We start from the raw sequence: 16,277 nt of genomic DNA, 5'->3' as shown, positions 1-16,277 counted from the left end.
TATTCTAAGTAAGACTGCAATTTAATATGGGAAACAGGACATAGGTTTGGTGAGCCACACAGTCCCATGATGTTAAGAGTCCTGCCATCTCTATTCTGCCGAATGACAGCAAGTTAACCTTCCATTCTTCATCTTTAGGATGGATATATCAAAAATTACCTTTCCTAATGACTAGGGAGTATCAGAGACATATTATAATGCTTTTGAAAAAATTATAGTAAAATCAAGTGAGTATAATTTTTAACATCTACTAAAAAGTTTTTTTGGGAGGGGGGAACTAGTGTTTAAAAGACTAAAAAATGCCTTAGTTTCTTTGTATATAAAATAAGAAAGAGTAAAAAAGTATAAGATAATTTGCTAGTGTAAAATTCAGTTTCAGAAGTCTGAAAAGTTATATTAGTGACCTAAGAAAAAACAAGGGGAAAAGTATTTTAGTAAAACATATGGTAGCACATTTGATAAAGAAGCTCACCACAGGAATTTAATTCATATGGTTAAGAAGACAAACTGCAGTATCATAAAATATCCATTTAAAGAATAATTTTATTAGTTTGAATTGACATCAATTGGAATAACACTTCAAAAACAACACACACATTGAAAATCACAATAGTAACACATTACATCTTTCATTCACACTTCTGACAACTTAGCTGCCTGGAAAAAAGCTGTGAACTTGGAAATAATTGAAAAAGTCCATGATTTGCAAAAACACAGCCGTCACAAAGTCCATGCATTTTATTTTATAAAAGATACTTGAAGTTCTCTCTCTATATAAAACCCTAACATGCAAATAGACCGAACGGCAGAACAACCGATCACTATGACGTGCGCTGAACACCAGGGGGCACATGCGGAACATGGCAGGTGTCAGCAGCAGGCGGCAGTATATGGAACATGGCGGGCATTGGCTGCAGCGGGATAGTGGAGCAGGTGAGCGGGGCGCCAGACCAAGGCGGTGTGCTGGTCACTGTCATTGGGGCGAGCCTCTGGTGGTTACTGAAAATTCTTTGCTCCTGTGTGCCATGGTCCGCTGGGTGCTCACACCCGCTGCCTGGTCGCCCCTCGCACCCACTGACGGCACTGGCCACGCTCGCACCCACTGCTGGCGCTGGCCCCAATCACTCCGCGCCACCAATGGGTGCAAGTGGGGCTGGTGCCATCAGCGCGTGGGAGTGGTGGCGGTGGGAGCGGGACTGCCGGCAGACAGGGTACCGGGGGCCGCGGTGGGAGGGGCCGGGCGGAGACGCGGAGGATGGGCTGAGACCCACCCCTGTGCTGACAGCAGCCTCGTGGCCCACAGTTCCTTTCAAGGTGCACGAACTCGTACACTGGTCCCCTAGTCGTATATAATAAAAGCCTAATATGCTAAGTGTCCGGTCGACCGCTCAACCAATCAAAACGTAATATGCTAATGATATGCTAAGGCCACTCAACTGCTCACTATGATGTGCACTGACCATCAGGGGGCAGATGCTCTGAGCGGTAGGTTAGCTTGCTGGTGGGGTCTGGTCGATCGAGACTGAGCAAGACAGGCCAGACACGCCCTGGAGCCCTCCTGTGGTTCCTCCCTGGCTGGCCAACCTCCCTCCCGTGTCCCTCCCAGGCCCCTATTGTGCACTGGTGGGGTCCCTCAGCCTGGCCTGCACCATCTTGCAATCTGAGATCCCTTGGGGGATGTCGGAGAGCTGGTTTCGGCCCGATCCCGCAGGCCAGGCCAAGAGACCCCAGTGGTGCACAAATTTGTGCACTGGGCCTCCAGTGCTTATATACTCACCCAGATTACAATGGCTTTGGATTATGTGTAAAGTTAGGTAAATAATTTAGCAAGTTTAGCTAATTTTGATAAAATAATGTTAACTGCATGTGTATCTTGCTTCAAATCAATAATGAAGAATACTGACAACTTTTAATTGACAAAAATCTAGCCTCTGCCAAAAGTTTTGTCAAGAACCAGCGATATTCCAAAGAATCTAATGGATGTGTTAACTTTTGCTTTTTCTAAGCTCTTTCCTAGTATCAACCCTGAAAACAGGAAAATAATTATCTGAACATCAACTTCTTTCTATAATTAAAGCAACATTAATGGTTTACAAAATAAGATTATAGGTATGGGTTTTCTCTAGGTCAAATTAAAAAGAAAAAAAGGCCACAGAACATTTCCCAAAATGTGAAAGTAAAATGGAATAAGAAACAGCTATATAAATTATTTGTATTCATGAAACAATACAATATTTAACATTTGTATAGTTCCATACACTTCATAAAAAAAGCCTACTCTATCCATAATGCACATGAACAAATAAGTCTCAAAAAAAAATCCAAAAGACAAAACACTATATATAATGGCTACAGGACACTGAATAAATACTGTCCTAAGTGCTTTACATATATCACTCTATGCAACATCAATACATACAGTCGTAATGAGGATAACAGATCACTTCCAAATAGCATCTCATTTAATCGCAATAACTGAAGCAGATAGATGGCATTACTACATTTTTAAATACTCTGAAACTGAGTTGCTGGTAGGTTAATAGTTTGTTCCAGGTTATATCAGTAGTAAATACAGGAATTATGCCTGGAGCTATGCTACTTTCAACGTTCCTTGGGGCTATGTGTTTGAATTTGAAATTTGGGATTAAAGGAATATATCTCCCTGTACAGATATAGAAACCCTTTCTAGATCTTCAGGAAATCTTTCAATTGCAACTGATGATGATAACTATTTTAAGGAATGCTAGTGAAAGTGTTCCTGTATAACTTCATGTTTCGCTTCCTCATTGCTTCTAACCAGTACTAAAAATAAATTATTTGGAGGGAAAGCATAGGGTTATAGAGGATGAAATAAGAGACAGTGACAGAAGGGGAGCAGAAGGGAGGAGGAGAGAGAAAGGAACTTTCTTATCTCTCCTATTTCATTAAATAATCAGGCTCAATATCCACAGGTGTTGAGTCCACAAAGCTGAATGGAGGGAGAAGGGGAAGAGGACCTAGGTTGCTTATGCTTGGTCTTTTAAATGTTATGAACATGTATAAAATAAGCTGTGTAAACAATGAACCGTCTGCACAGACAATTTAGAAACTATTGGATACAGTCCAGTAGTAATTGGAATTTATAGTTTTAAGTAATTTACATGGAAGTTACAAATAAATCTACAAGCATGATTTCCTTCATCTTTGTCTACATTCTCTCTCTAGAACTCGGTAAGTCATTAAGGTATTAACTTTGTAAATCAAGAAATCTGGACTAAAAACTCACCAAGTTGTTGGAGCTTCATCATCACCCATTTCACCTTCTTCTACATCCATTCCTTCTTCTCTATCTTCAGCGTGCTAAGTTAAAAGAAAACAAAACAGTACAGCCTGTTGTGAAGCAGTTGTCAGGCAGAAGGTAAATGCTGGAATGTCATTCACACAATGCTAGAAAATCATTAGTAGAAAAGTCTAGTCATAGTAACTATCTAGACCTATAGTTAATCTTTAAGGCAATGTGAATTTTATGCAACAGGGATCTGAGAACTCAAGACCAGTATGACAATGATATAGGATAGCTATGAAAACAACGTGAAGTTTTAAACCAGTATTTCTCCAAACATAGTCAGTAGAGTCTCTCTGGGAATAAAGAATGTATGGCAAAATACCTTTGGAAATATATACAACAACCTTTTAGAGAATTGAGAAAACCATTAGTATATTAAGGATTCTAAGAACTGTAGTAAATAAAGTGAACTTAAGTAGTTTTTAATTTCCAACTTCAATTTGACTATGGAAATCCTCTCTGATTCCTACACAGAACACTTATTAATCTGGGAACACGACAGGATATGCTGTGTGTCCAGCTCTATATTGAAAATTCAAAATAAGTTCACATGGAATAGTCCAAGAAGTACCTAAAAGATATATAAAGGTGAAGGACAAGATTTGAAAAAACTTTAAGCAAAGCCAACATCACTTCCAAACTGATAATGGTTTTATACTTTAAGTAATAAATTACATAAAGTAGTCATTAATCTACAGTGAGATATTAGTTTTATCTAATTAATAATTTTTAAAACTTTTAACTGGCTTCTAAATGAAGAGGAGGTGCTGAATGACCAGGAATTTCCCAACTCTGGACTGTCTTCTGGATATATCATAATCTTAAAAAATCAGTGGGCAAACAATGGATTATTTAACAAATGGTTCTGAGATAACTGGCTTATTATTTGGAAAAAAATAAAATAACTCAATTTATTTTAAACTCTAGTATGTCTTCTGGGTTAAAAGGAAGCAACAAAACCTTAAATGCACCAGAAGAAAACAAAGGGGTTGAATCTTATGGAGGAGAAGCTTTAAGCATGACACAAGGCCAGAAATAATAAAACAAAGACCAACAAATGTTAATATTATAACCAAATAAAAAAGTTCTATACAGCAAAGACTCCATAAAGTTACAAGTAAAAGTATAAACTGAGAAAAATTCTATCAACATATGGTAGGCAATGAATTAATATTCTATATAAAATATTCTATATAATGAGTTTTTACACATCAGTAAGAAAAAGACATTTCACAGTAAATTGGGCAAATGGCAAAAATAGGCAATTCTCTTCCTCAAGGCTTCAAACCAGCACAGAAGTAAATTCCAATCAACAAACAGTAAGTTCCTCGATTTTATTAACCAAGGAAATAAGTTAAAATAAAGACGACTTACTTTTTAAGTACACAACAATTAAGCAAAGATTTTTAAAAGTTGGTAATTCCCAGGATTGCTGTGAGGTTGTGCGAAAATGGGCAGGCATTCTCTATGTGCCACTGGTGACAGTATCAATGATTAAACCCTCTTTGAGTAAGTAACTGGGCAACATCCATCAAAATCTGATATATGTATTATTTAGACATAGCAATTTCACTTATTAAACTTTATCTTACAGATACACCTGTATAATATAGCAGTATTATTCACTATAATGCTGTAAACAATTTTTCACTTTTAGACATTATCTAAATGCCACTGTCAGGATTGTTATACATCAAAAGATTTATCAAAAGCCATGAACACTGATATACATATAAACATACTGATGCAAAAATGCATCCATTTTTTTTACTACTTGAAAAGAAGAAAGTGAATTTCAGAACAGTATGTAGTGTGTGACGTCATTTTTGGAATAAAACTACATTTATACAAAAAGTCTTACGAGGTTAGACAGAGAATGTTAAGAGTGGTTATCTTTTGGGCCTTGGATTATGGGGTAGCTATACTATTTTAAATATTTCTATTTTATTTGCATTTTTAACAGAGAATACATATTATTTCTATAAATTGGAAATAAAGGTTTTTAAATTTTTGATGACTTAGAAGACCCATTCATAAGCTACTTCAATAACAAACATAAACATGTTCTGTGAGATTTCATAACAGCCTCACCTTCTGACCCAAGGTGCTTTCCTGCTCATTGGTATTGAAAACAGTGACATTTTCCAGATTAAACTGACTCTGCAAATTAAGACCTATTAAAAAAAAAAAAAAAAAAGATTTCACAGCAAATCCACCGAACACCTAAACTTTTAAGAATGTAAGTTTGTCATATAACTAAAACATATACAAGAATAAATCCATAATTAAGAAAAAGCTCAAGTTTAAAACAACACCACACTTGTATGTTCAAATTGTTTTAAAATTCATTTCTTAAAGATGCCTTTAGAGCACACAGAATTCTACATACAATATAGTTGATCCTTATTATTCATGAATATTTAAGAACAATTTTATATAATGCATTATGTAGCAATTTATAATTTTGCTGAATCATAGATAAAAAATTGTATTAATCAAACAGTGAGAGTGTATAACAGTATTTATGGGAAATATATTGTAGTTAATGAGCCAGGTTTCTCACTCTCAGAGAAAGAAGTTATACATAAGCAGGTCTACTGGTGGCAGATAAACTCAGAATATTAGTATAATCTTTTGCTGTGGGTTATTGAAAAATATATATACAGAGAGAGAGACAGTGTGATTCTGTGATTTATAAGAAATATATCTGGTTTTCATCCTCAGTTCCTGGCTCACAGCTCTCAAATTGCTTGGAATTTCCTAAGTGATAAGAGCAACAATGGTGTCTCTTGTTATGTTAGAATCATTTCTTGTTATCATGACAGATTCTAATCCATTAAAAACTGGAAAAGACTTTCCTGCAAAGCATGTTTAATGTAAAAAAGCTTACCAGATTTCTCAGATAAAGGGAAAAGCCTGGCCAAAAAGAGTTGAATTCGTCCACAAAAAACTGTGTTCTGGGATTTTGATAATCTTCTTAAGAGATCTAATAATATATGGAAATAAAGGTTACATAGAAGAGATCATTCTTCTTTAACATTCATACCCAAGTTTTTAATCAGTTTGTTAAGAGTATTTTCCTAAAGCAGCAGTTGTTAAGATGGGGGTAGAAACTGTCACAAAAATGCAACAATTAGAAATAAAAACAATTAGAAATAAAATAAGTTTAACATGGGCAAGATAAGCTTTACCTTTTTTTTTCAATACACAACAGAAACAATTTAATTTAAAGTCATTGATCAGTTTTAATAAATCAGATTTATTTAAAAATGAAGATGCTAGTCTATTTAATAAATTTTATTACTTGTGGTTAATTGAACCACCTGCTTTTCTGGCCATATTTACATATTAAAAAACAATCATTTACCACTGAATTACCTACCATTGCACATACGTAGTAAATAATTTTTCCCAGCAGAATAGAATGTATTCTGAAATTAAGACAGAAATAATTACTATAGTTCAGAAGTTGCTGCACATCCTTCAGTAAGTCACAGGAAGTAAAATATTAAAGAATACTAACATGCGCTGAGAATCTACTATGCCACTTTTGCTTTTTCTAGGCAAATAACGTTTTCAATGAAATAAAAATATTTTCTTATATAAAACATGATACCAAAACACAGTTTTAAACATGTGAAAGCATACATTTTCAAGTTGTTATTACTAAGTACTTCAACTTTTTCTCCATAAATGACTCTTACTTGCCTCTCCCAAGAGAACAGAATACATAATTCTTTCATAGGAACAAACTTTTTAGCAATTAGCAGTATTAGAAATACAAGCAATAAAATCTACCCTCACAATTCTGGATCAATAGAAAGATAATGTTAGTAGAAAAAGAATCTAAGGCACTTACTGATTTCCAAGTAGCAACATTTTTTTCCACAAAAGTGAATATTGTGTCACATTGATCCAAAGGGAGACAATCCAAAACATCTCCCAACAATACAAAAGGTGTAGACGCGGTGCAAATACCTTTATGCCAAATTGAAGGGAAAAAAGTTTAAAATACTATTGAATAAAACAGCACATGAAAATCACTCTGAAGAATATCTTAAAGGTACACTTTGTCAATCCTAAAAAGTCTTTAACAGACAAGAAATGAGAGGAACCTAAAAGTCCCCAAACAGGACATACTTAAGTTTTGGTATGTGCACTCAATAATGATGATAAGACGTCTAGAGCATTTACTATATGTCAGGCACATTAACACATTTAACCCTATTAGGTAGATATTATTCTCTCCAGTTTACAGAATGGTAAAACTGAGATACAGAGAAGTTAAATAACTTGCCCAAGATCATAGAGCCAGTAAGTGGTAGAGCTGGGATACGAACCCAGGAAGTCTGGCTTCATAGTCTGTTTTCTTCACCACTAAGGTATTCAAAAGAATATAATGCAGCCAATTAAAAATGGTGGTTATGGTCACTATAACCTGGAATAATTAAGTGAAAAAGGCAGGATTCAAAACTGTATGTATACTATGGTTACAACAATAAAAATTTTAAAAGACTAGCAAAACTAAAACCACATACCAAAATGAATGGTAGTTTTTAATGTAGAGGAATTGTGACTAGTATTTTTACTTTTTCTCATTTCTAACTGTTCTGCAATGTTGCTAAAGTGTCTTTGAGACTTGAAAAGATTATTTTTAAAAAGATAAGGTTTGATATTGATTTCAATTATTATTGAACATTTAAAACAATAGTACGTATTGTTTTAGGGGACAGAACAGTAAAGTTGTTTATTTCTAAATTCAACATTGTTAAAGTAAAGCAATAAATTATTTTAAGAAAAGGTCATTTAGTCTAGCTAAAAATACTTTTATCTCTCTGCTATTTCTGTCTTCTATTTTAAGGTAATATAATTACTAACACTTGTTAAATGTTTAAGAGAGTAGCCACCTAAGCATGGCATGTAAAATAAATAAAATAAAAATAGATAAAATAAATATTACTGTAAGCCCAACACAATGCCTTAATATAGTATATTCAGAAAAAGAAGGCAGTATTTCCAGCTCTGCTGTGCACTGGTAAGATCACATCTGGAATGTGACGTGAGGGATACTGCCTAGAGTCAGTGGGTGGCATAAGGCAGCAGATTTCAACTCAATACAGGGGAAATCTGATAATCAAAACTACCTAACAGAAATAAAATACTTAGCTCCATCAATGAGTGTAGAGACTGCCAGGGATGTTATAGAGTAGTGGTTCTCAACCTTGGCTGCACATTAGAATCTTTCTTATGGGGTGGGGCCACAACATTACTAACAAAGAAACAGAATTTCCGGAGGATGAGGCCCAGAAATCAGGATTTTAAAAAGATTCCCAGGTGATCCTAATGTGCAGCCAAGGTTGAGAACCACTGTTATAGAGGGAAGGCAGGAAGCCAGAGATGAGACTGGACTAGATGACCTCTCAAGTCCCTTAACACTTAGATTCTGTAATACTATATGTATGCCCTGTACATCCAAGAGATTTGAAGGGCATACTCCCTGCCCTTAATTGCAGTGTAGTTTGGCATAACTTAACTCACATTTGATAATTATAGAACTTAAGATTCCTGTAAGATTCTGATTCAGTAAAACTCAATTTAAAATAAAGATCTCTGGTTATTCTGATGAGGTGGGTTATATACATGATCCCCCAGAACTTTCACAACCTGTGTCCCAGCCTCTACATGGGCCTCTTTGATTCACTTTAACCTTGGCCACAGATAGATACCCTCTTCTTAGTTCCTAAACAACTTGCTATGTTCATACTTCCATGATTTTGTTTACAATGCCTTTTCTGACTAAATAGTCCTCCTCCTACCATGTGGTAAATTCTTACTTAATCTTTCAAAATACAGTGGGGCCTTGACTTACGAGTTTAATTAGTTCCGTGACGGAGCTCGTAAATCAAATTACTCGTATGTCAAATCAATTGTGAACGAGTGAGACACGTGATGCTGGGCTGATGTTGTGGTGTTCACTGTGACATTCGCTGCGCCAGCTAGCAGTGGGGTATCTGAAGCTGGCTCGTAACCCGAATTTTAGCTCGCAACTCAAAGCAAAAAATCGGCCGAGAGATGGCAGGTATCTCGAAAAACTCGTTAGTCGGGACACTCGTAAGTCAAGGCCCCCACTGTATAGAGTATACAGTGTATCTAAGCCAGTGGTTCTCAACCTTCCTAATGCTGCGACCCTTCAATACAGTTCCTCATGTTGTGGTGACCCCCAACCATAAAATTATTTTCGTTGCTACTTCATAACTGTAATTTTGCTACTGTTATGAATCGTAATGTAAATATCTGATATACAGGATGTATTTTCATTGTTACAAATTGAACATAATTAAAGCATAGTGATTAATCACAAAAACAATATGTAATTATATATGTGTTTTCCGATGGTCTTAGGTGACCCCTGTGAAGGGTCGAGACCCACAGGTTGAGAACCGCTGATCTAAACGAAAACAACAAAAACCCTTATACCTTTAAGCAGCCCACCTCATCTGTTTCTGAAGTACACTGGACATAAATTATAACACTTATTATATCCTGTTAATCTTATGTGTCCTATGAGTTTTCAAAGGGTAGGCAATTTTGTATATATTAATAAAAGTGTCTGACACTGACCAGAAACTCAATAAATATTTGCTGAGTTGAATTTAATAAACTATGGACAATTTGAAAATGTGTCACATACATAAACAATACTATATTCTCTTTCAAAGAGGAATTTTCCCCGTCAAACTAAAATTAAAAAAGCATTTATTTACAGTTTAACTAAAGTCATAAGTCCTCACCTTTCTCAAATAAAGTAAAAGTTCTAAATATAGACTTTGTACAACTTCCAGTGTTAAAAACGTTTCTAGTCTACAAGAGTAACATATCAATGTACTCAATGAACTAAGTAGATGCTGCTAACTGAGAGGAGCTAGGCAAGGAACACTCCATTTTAGAACTCACTAAAGTATGCTGAATGAATAAGTGAATAAATAAGCATTTTATATAAAAGTTTAATATGAAAAGTCAGAATTTAAGAATTATGCTGAGTTCACAAAATAGCTTGCCACTACACTAGGTCACTTTCACCATGTATATTCCAGTTTTTGTAGGAATAAATATCAAAATAATAATGTGACTAATGCTTTATACATTAAAAGGCATTTCACATAAATTACCTAAATTAAAGAAAAATTTTAACCAGATCAGTTAAAGAGTGCCAATCAACTATTTTTTCATTGCTTCTTTCTGTAAATATTTAACGAGCTCCTATGTATTAGGCACTGTATACTTACTAAGCCTTTTAAAAAAAATCTCCTGAAACTACCTCCCCTGCCACTGTCCCATTTTGAGTCCCCTATCTAGTTTTCCCTGCCAGCAGTCTCTCCCAACCCAACTCTTCGTCCATAGCTCCTCTTTAGCCTGGTATACAAAGCACTTCACAGAAGACAGTAACTTATGCTTCCTGTGTCTCTCCTTACTGTGTTCCTCATCCTCTCACTCCCCTGCTGCAGTTCTTCAGCCATGCTGAAGTGGGCCCTTACATATAACTATCCCATCTGTTTCTGCCTGACAAATTCATCATTCCTCACTTCCCAGCTCTCATGCGACAGCTTCCTTTCTAAGACCTTCCTGATTCCTTTAGACACTGAAGTTTCGAGTATTTCAACCAGATTTCATTCCTACTTCAACCGCAGTAATTACACCACAGTAAGACATTTACACTGTTTCCTCCATTAGCTACTAGGCTCCTTGCAGTCAGAGAATGTTTTATTCACCACTGAATCTCCAAGTCCTAGCTTAGTACCAGGCACATAGTAGATGCTCAGAAAATACCTTATTTTTCCATATATAAGACGCCCCCTAGGTTTTCCAATCCAAAATTAAGAAATCAGTATTTTAAACATTTTGTTGGTTTTCCTCTTAGGGCCTTCTCCTTTTTTGGCATCCTAAGGAGTTGCTCTTCCTGTTTTCTCTACTGTCTGATCATACACTCAGTGGGAGGCAGTCCAAATTGTCTCTCTGCAGCTCTATTGCCATGCTCTTTTGCACAGCTGATTACATTTAGTTTGAATTTTTCAGAGCAAGACAACTGCTTATAGGTATTTATCTTTTTATTTTTTGACATCTTTATGGGCTCAGAACTCGGTCCCTGTTGCATCTGTCTTCACTCCACCTCCAATTACGGCATCAGCTGATGTCGGTAACAATAAGGCTCATGATTGGAGGAAGCCTGTTTGACAAGGTATGGGCAGCTATATACCCCTCCTCGGCTGACTTCCATGTATGACGCCCCTCGATTTTCAGTTTAACGATTTTAGAAAAAAATAGCATCTTATACACGGAAAAATACAGTATTTAACGAGTGAATGAAACAACTGGAGAACAAAGAAAGTACTAAAATGTGTGCTACATACTAGAGATGAAAAATAAAGGTGAGCTACTTTCATTGGTCTAACTTCTTGGTAAAGGTGGTAAGCGGAATTTGAAAAATGAACAGTATCAGATAGATGGAGAGGTATGGGATGAATATGTTTGTTTTTAACCCTCACTAGAGGATATGTTTACTGATTTTAGAGAGAGAGAGGAAGAAAGGAAGGGAGAGAGGGAGGGAAGGAGAAACAGACAGAGACAGACATCAATGTGAGAGAAATATGGATCGGTTGCCTTCCATATGCCCCTGAGCTACTGGGGATCAAACCTGCAACCTAGGTATGTGCTCTGACCGGGAATCAAACCTGAAACCTTTTGGCATATGGGATGATGCTCCAACCAACTGAACAACCTGGCCAGGGCTGAGAATAAGTTTTAAATAAAGCATATCGTGTCCCAGATTACTTAAAAAATAAAACCCATACTTACCTTCAGTTACTCCCCCAATAGCAAGAGAAATAATAGCTAAAACATTTTCACACGATGAGTGATTTATCTACCAACAGAGGAGAAAACAATTTAATTTAGGAGCCAGAGTTCAGACTAATTTGCTAACAATAAAAACATACCCTGACATAAAACTGATTATCACAAATATGGGATACAGCTATTTCTTATAGAAGATAAAATTATTTTTCAGATGAAAATACAAAAAATGGGTAGTAACAGAATTACTAATCTAGAAGTATATTAAGTAAATAATAAACAGGCAATTCACTTAAAATCCAATGGTCTTACAAAAATGGTTTCATTAGCATGATTAAGCCTGTAAGCTAATCAAGCACAGAAGTGCTGATGCCATAACTCAATCAAAGGCAAAGGCAGAGCCAGAGGAATGAATTGTACTGGTACATCAATATGTCTGAGGGAAGGTTTTAATAGAAGGGAAGCAGTACCTAGGTTTGATAACATCATAAAATCCAGCATTTATTGTGTGTTCATTAACTGTCATTTTACACAACAACTTTGAAAGAATGTCATTTGCCTTCATACAAAGAAACTGAGGCCCAGAAAAGCAAAGTAAGGTGCCTGGTGCCTCACAAAAGGTAAATGAGTAGGTCTGAAGAAGAGGAAAGAGTGAATTTTGATGCAGAAAAGGACACTATTATTGCCACAAGAAAAAGATCTACCTTCTTGGGACCTAACCTTCACTTAACCAAGAATAAACTTTTGAAACTTTTTCTTTTATTATTCACTAATGTTAAATAAATTCAGATTTTTCATATTTAGAGTAAATTTATCAACTGAAGTTAAACAAGCGCTAGTTATTCTTTTATGTTGATGAGAAGGATGACATAAGAAAATGAGAGCATGGAACCCAGTTCCCATGCTGAACATTCTTGGACTGGACTTCTTGTGCAACTACAAAATGTGTCACACTGTCCATACAGCAAAATGAGAGACCTAACTTCAAATCCCAGTTCTTGCTCAGGAAGACCTAGTATCAACTTCTCCCATACTATTCACCTGGAGAAGGCTCTCTTCATCTATTAAACCAAACCCTTATACTGCACCTGTGCTGCCAAAAGCCTTAATTATTACATTACTCCTATACTATTATCAAGGCAGCTTTCACAAAGTAGCAAGCTCACTCTAGAAAAAGCAATCATATTTAAATATTCATTCTAAGAATAAAAGCAAATTTTAAATGACCTAATTAATTTGCCAGCAAAATCTTAATAAAATTATACTTACAATTTCTTCTTCTAGAACACCTCTGAAAGCTTGGTCAAGGGTACATTTTTTTTCATTTTCACTATTAAAAACAAAAGATACCTGCATTTTTAAAACAGCTCAGGGTAAGTATAAAGATTTAGGCAATGTATTTTAGGGATATCAATGCCTTACCTTCCAGGTAACTGGCTGAAGGTATTCAACAATGACTTGATATTTTTGTTGTTCAGAGCTTCTCTGGTAGACTTCTAGAAAAATAAAAATAGCAAATAATTGAAAAGATTTTTGCTTATTTACTGAAAAACATGTCATTCATTAGTAATATGTCTAACTAAAAAATGTTTGTAACTGGGAAAAATTACCTATCAGTCATTCTATCAGTAATTCTTATTCAAATGCCACTTCTGATAGACTCTCATTACTTTAAACCTGGCAAGATCTTTCTAGATTGATTTTCTCATTCCAGTTTTTCCTTCCTATCATCTCTTTAAATACTACATTCATGAGAATATTCTATTTATTTTAAAATATATTTTATTGATTTTTTTACAGGGAGGGAGAGGGATAGAGAGTTAGAAACATCAATCAGCTGCCTCCTGCACAACCCCTACTGGGGATGTGCCCCAACCAAGGTACATGCCCTTGACCGGAATCGACCCTGGGACCCTTCAGTCCGCAGGCTCTATCCACTGAGCCAAACCGGCTAGGGCTATTCTGTTTATTTTTAAAGTCTCCAATGGCTCCTTATTTACAGATTCTGGTTTTGAAGTTTTATCTCTCCTCTCAAGGTCCTATGATATCCCATTTAATCTATCCAGTCTTACTTCCTACTCCTCCTAACACAAGTCTCCACTAAGGTCTAGCCATTTCCCCCCACAATTTTCTATCAAGTGCACTCTAGTGTATTCAGGCATTCATGTTGTTTTTCCCACCTGTCCAAGCAAATTCTATCCATTCTTCAGGACCCATCTCAAGTCCTGTCATCTGTAGGTAGCTTACTCAGCAGTCTCTCACTACAGTAAACACTGAATACATACCTGCTGATTGTCTTCAAGTAGTCATAATTTAAAGACAAAAATATTGCCAAGTCATTCCTTCTGTGAAAATTCACATACACTTAAAAAGTCATCGTATTAACCTCACAGGAATTAGATTTATACTGGAAATGTCCATTCCTGACTCTGCCAAGATCAGGCTGTCATCTTGGTCAAATCCCTTAATGCTTCATTTTCCTCACCAGTTAAATACGAGGGTTGTTCTATCAGTGGTTCTCAACCTTGGCTGCACATTAGAATCACCTGGGAATCTTTTTAAAATCCAGATTTCTGGGCCTCATTCTCCGGAAATGTTTCTTTGTTACTAATGTTGTGACCCCACCCCATAACAAAGAAACAGAATTTCCGGAGGATGAGGCCCAGAAATCAGGATTTTACAAAGATCCCCAGGTGATTCTAATGTGCAGCCAAGGTTGAGAACCACTGCTGTAGGTGATCCCACCACACACCGAGGCTGAAGAAGCACTATCCTAGAGACGATCTCCAATTCAGTGGTCCTTTCCAGGGCTACTGTGATGACCTTGGATATTCCTAACAATTAGTCTTAGCAGAATTAGTCAAAGCACCAGAGATTAGAGCAAAATGCACAGAAAGAAAATATTCCTGATGACATAAACAAGATCTACGCTGGTAAAAAGAAACAAACCCCATACCATATGGTAAAGAAGTAATAATAACCTGCACACAAGAAAAATTCTTACTACAAAAAAAAAAAAATCAATTTCCTTTCATAGAATGATCATTCTGGCATCGCTGTAAGTACACAGGCATTGTTAAATACCTAAGTAGTTAAATCATGCCTTGAAACACTGGCGCAAACGCTAAAGACAAATTCAGTCAAACAGGATTTTTCATGCTGGGGATGTATGAACAACATAAAAAGAGTAGGACTGGGTTTGAAACCAGGAAAAAAACCACCACTTTAGTAAATCACTTCACTTTTGGGGGTGGGGGGCGGATGAGGGAGGTTTGTCTCAGTTTCTACCTCATCTACGAGGGATCGTAAAAGTTAGTCTAATGAACAGTGTTAAGAGTTACATAAGCTCACATAAGCTGTTTCTCCAATGCGAAAATTACTCTTCCCCAACGTGTGAGAATAAGATGACCTCTGGCCACGCTTCCTTTCCCCCTGAGCCTCTCTCCATCCCTCCCCGAGGAGGGGGATGCGGAGGGTTACAGGTGCGGAGGGTTAAAGGTGCTGAGTCAGCGGCCGGGACCACCTGGCAGCGAGGAGGCGGGGCGGGAGCCAGCCTTTGGGTTAAAGCCGCTGCGGCCCTCGCCTCCCAGCAGCATCCCTCCCAGTTCCCGAGACACAGGTCCGGCTCAGCGTGCGCCGCGGAGGAGCTGGACCGTGCGGGTCTCCGTCCGCAGAGGAGCCCTTCCCGCTGGGCGCCCGGAACCCGGGGTCCTGGGTCCGGCCGGCGGGGTGGCCGAAGCGGGCAGCAAAGGTGCAGAAGAGGCAGGTAAGGCGCGTCCCCCCGCTCCCAGCCCCCGACGGGGTCGGAAGCCTACGCTGCGGCGTACCCCCCTTCACCCCGGGGTCAAATCCCAATAATCTCAGGGAGAGGAGGGCGAAGAGCAGCGCCCGGCCCAGCTCCCACCCGCCTGCCGCCCGCTCACCGTAAACCGCGTCCGCGCTTCGGGTAAACTGAAGAGCGGCGGCGTCGGAGACATCTTCTCGGCTGCGCGTGCCCGCCACCGCGCTGCGGCGCAGGCCGATGACGTCGGGGCGGGAGCAGCGAGACGGCCGGCTCCGTGTGCGAGCTAGAGCGGCCCGCGAGCCGAGGGCGGGGCGGCTG

General features: G+C 37.6%; 1 protein-coding gene across 4 annotated transcripts in view; it reads right to left on the bottom strand.

The window, feature by feature from the left end:
- THOC1 (THO complex 1) overlaps positions 1-16,223 on the bottom strand; it is a 31,071-nt gene extending 14,848 nt beyond the window's left edge. Inside the window, exons 1-11 of one of the 4 annotated variants that reach the window (XM_023761162.1) lie at positions 16,099-16,199; positions 14,356-14,471; positions 13,598-13,671; positions 13,445-13,505; positions 12,179-12,245; positions 7,666-7,763; positions 7,185-7,303; positions 6,708-6,756; positions 6,216-6,311; positions 5,417-5,499; positions 3,266-3,339 (exon numbers count right to left, since the gene is read on the bottom strand). In XM_023761162.1, coding sequence (XP_023616930.1) covers positions 3,266-3,339; positions 5,417-5,499; positions 6,216-6,311; positions 6,708-6,756; positions 7,185-7,303; positions 7,666-7,684 — 440 coding nt within the window. In that variant the 5' untranslated portion in view covers positions 7,685-7,763; positions 12,179-12,245; positions 13,445-13,505; ... (1 more) ...; positions 14,356-14,471; positions 16,099-16,199. Of the gene's footprint in view, positions 1-3,265; positions 3,340-5,416; positions 5,500-6,215; positions 6,312-6,707; positions 6,757-7,184; positions 7,304-7,622; positions 7,764-12,178; positions 12,246-13,444; positions 13,506-13,597; positions 13,672-14,355; positions 14,472-16,098 lie in introns of those variants that run through there. The other 3 variants (XM_023761164.1, XM_006097383.3, XM_023761165.1) reach the window with 3 other exon arrangements.
- Positions 16,224-16,277: the final 54 nt, after the last annotated feature.

Source organism: Myotis lucifugus, unplaced genomic scaffold, assembly GCF_000147115.1.
Source record: "Myotis lucifugus unplaced genomic scaffold, Myoluc2.0 scaffold_200, whole genome shotgun sequence".
In the NCBI taxonomy this organism is placed as follows: domain Eukaryota; kingdom Metazoa; phylum Chordata; class Mammalia; order Chiroptera; family Vespertilionidae; genus Myotis; species Myotis lucifugus.
Note: the sequence above shows the minus strand (reverse complement) of the source record. Positions and strands in the feature narration are given on the sequence as shown.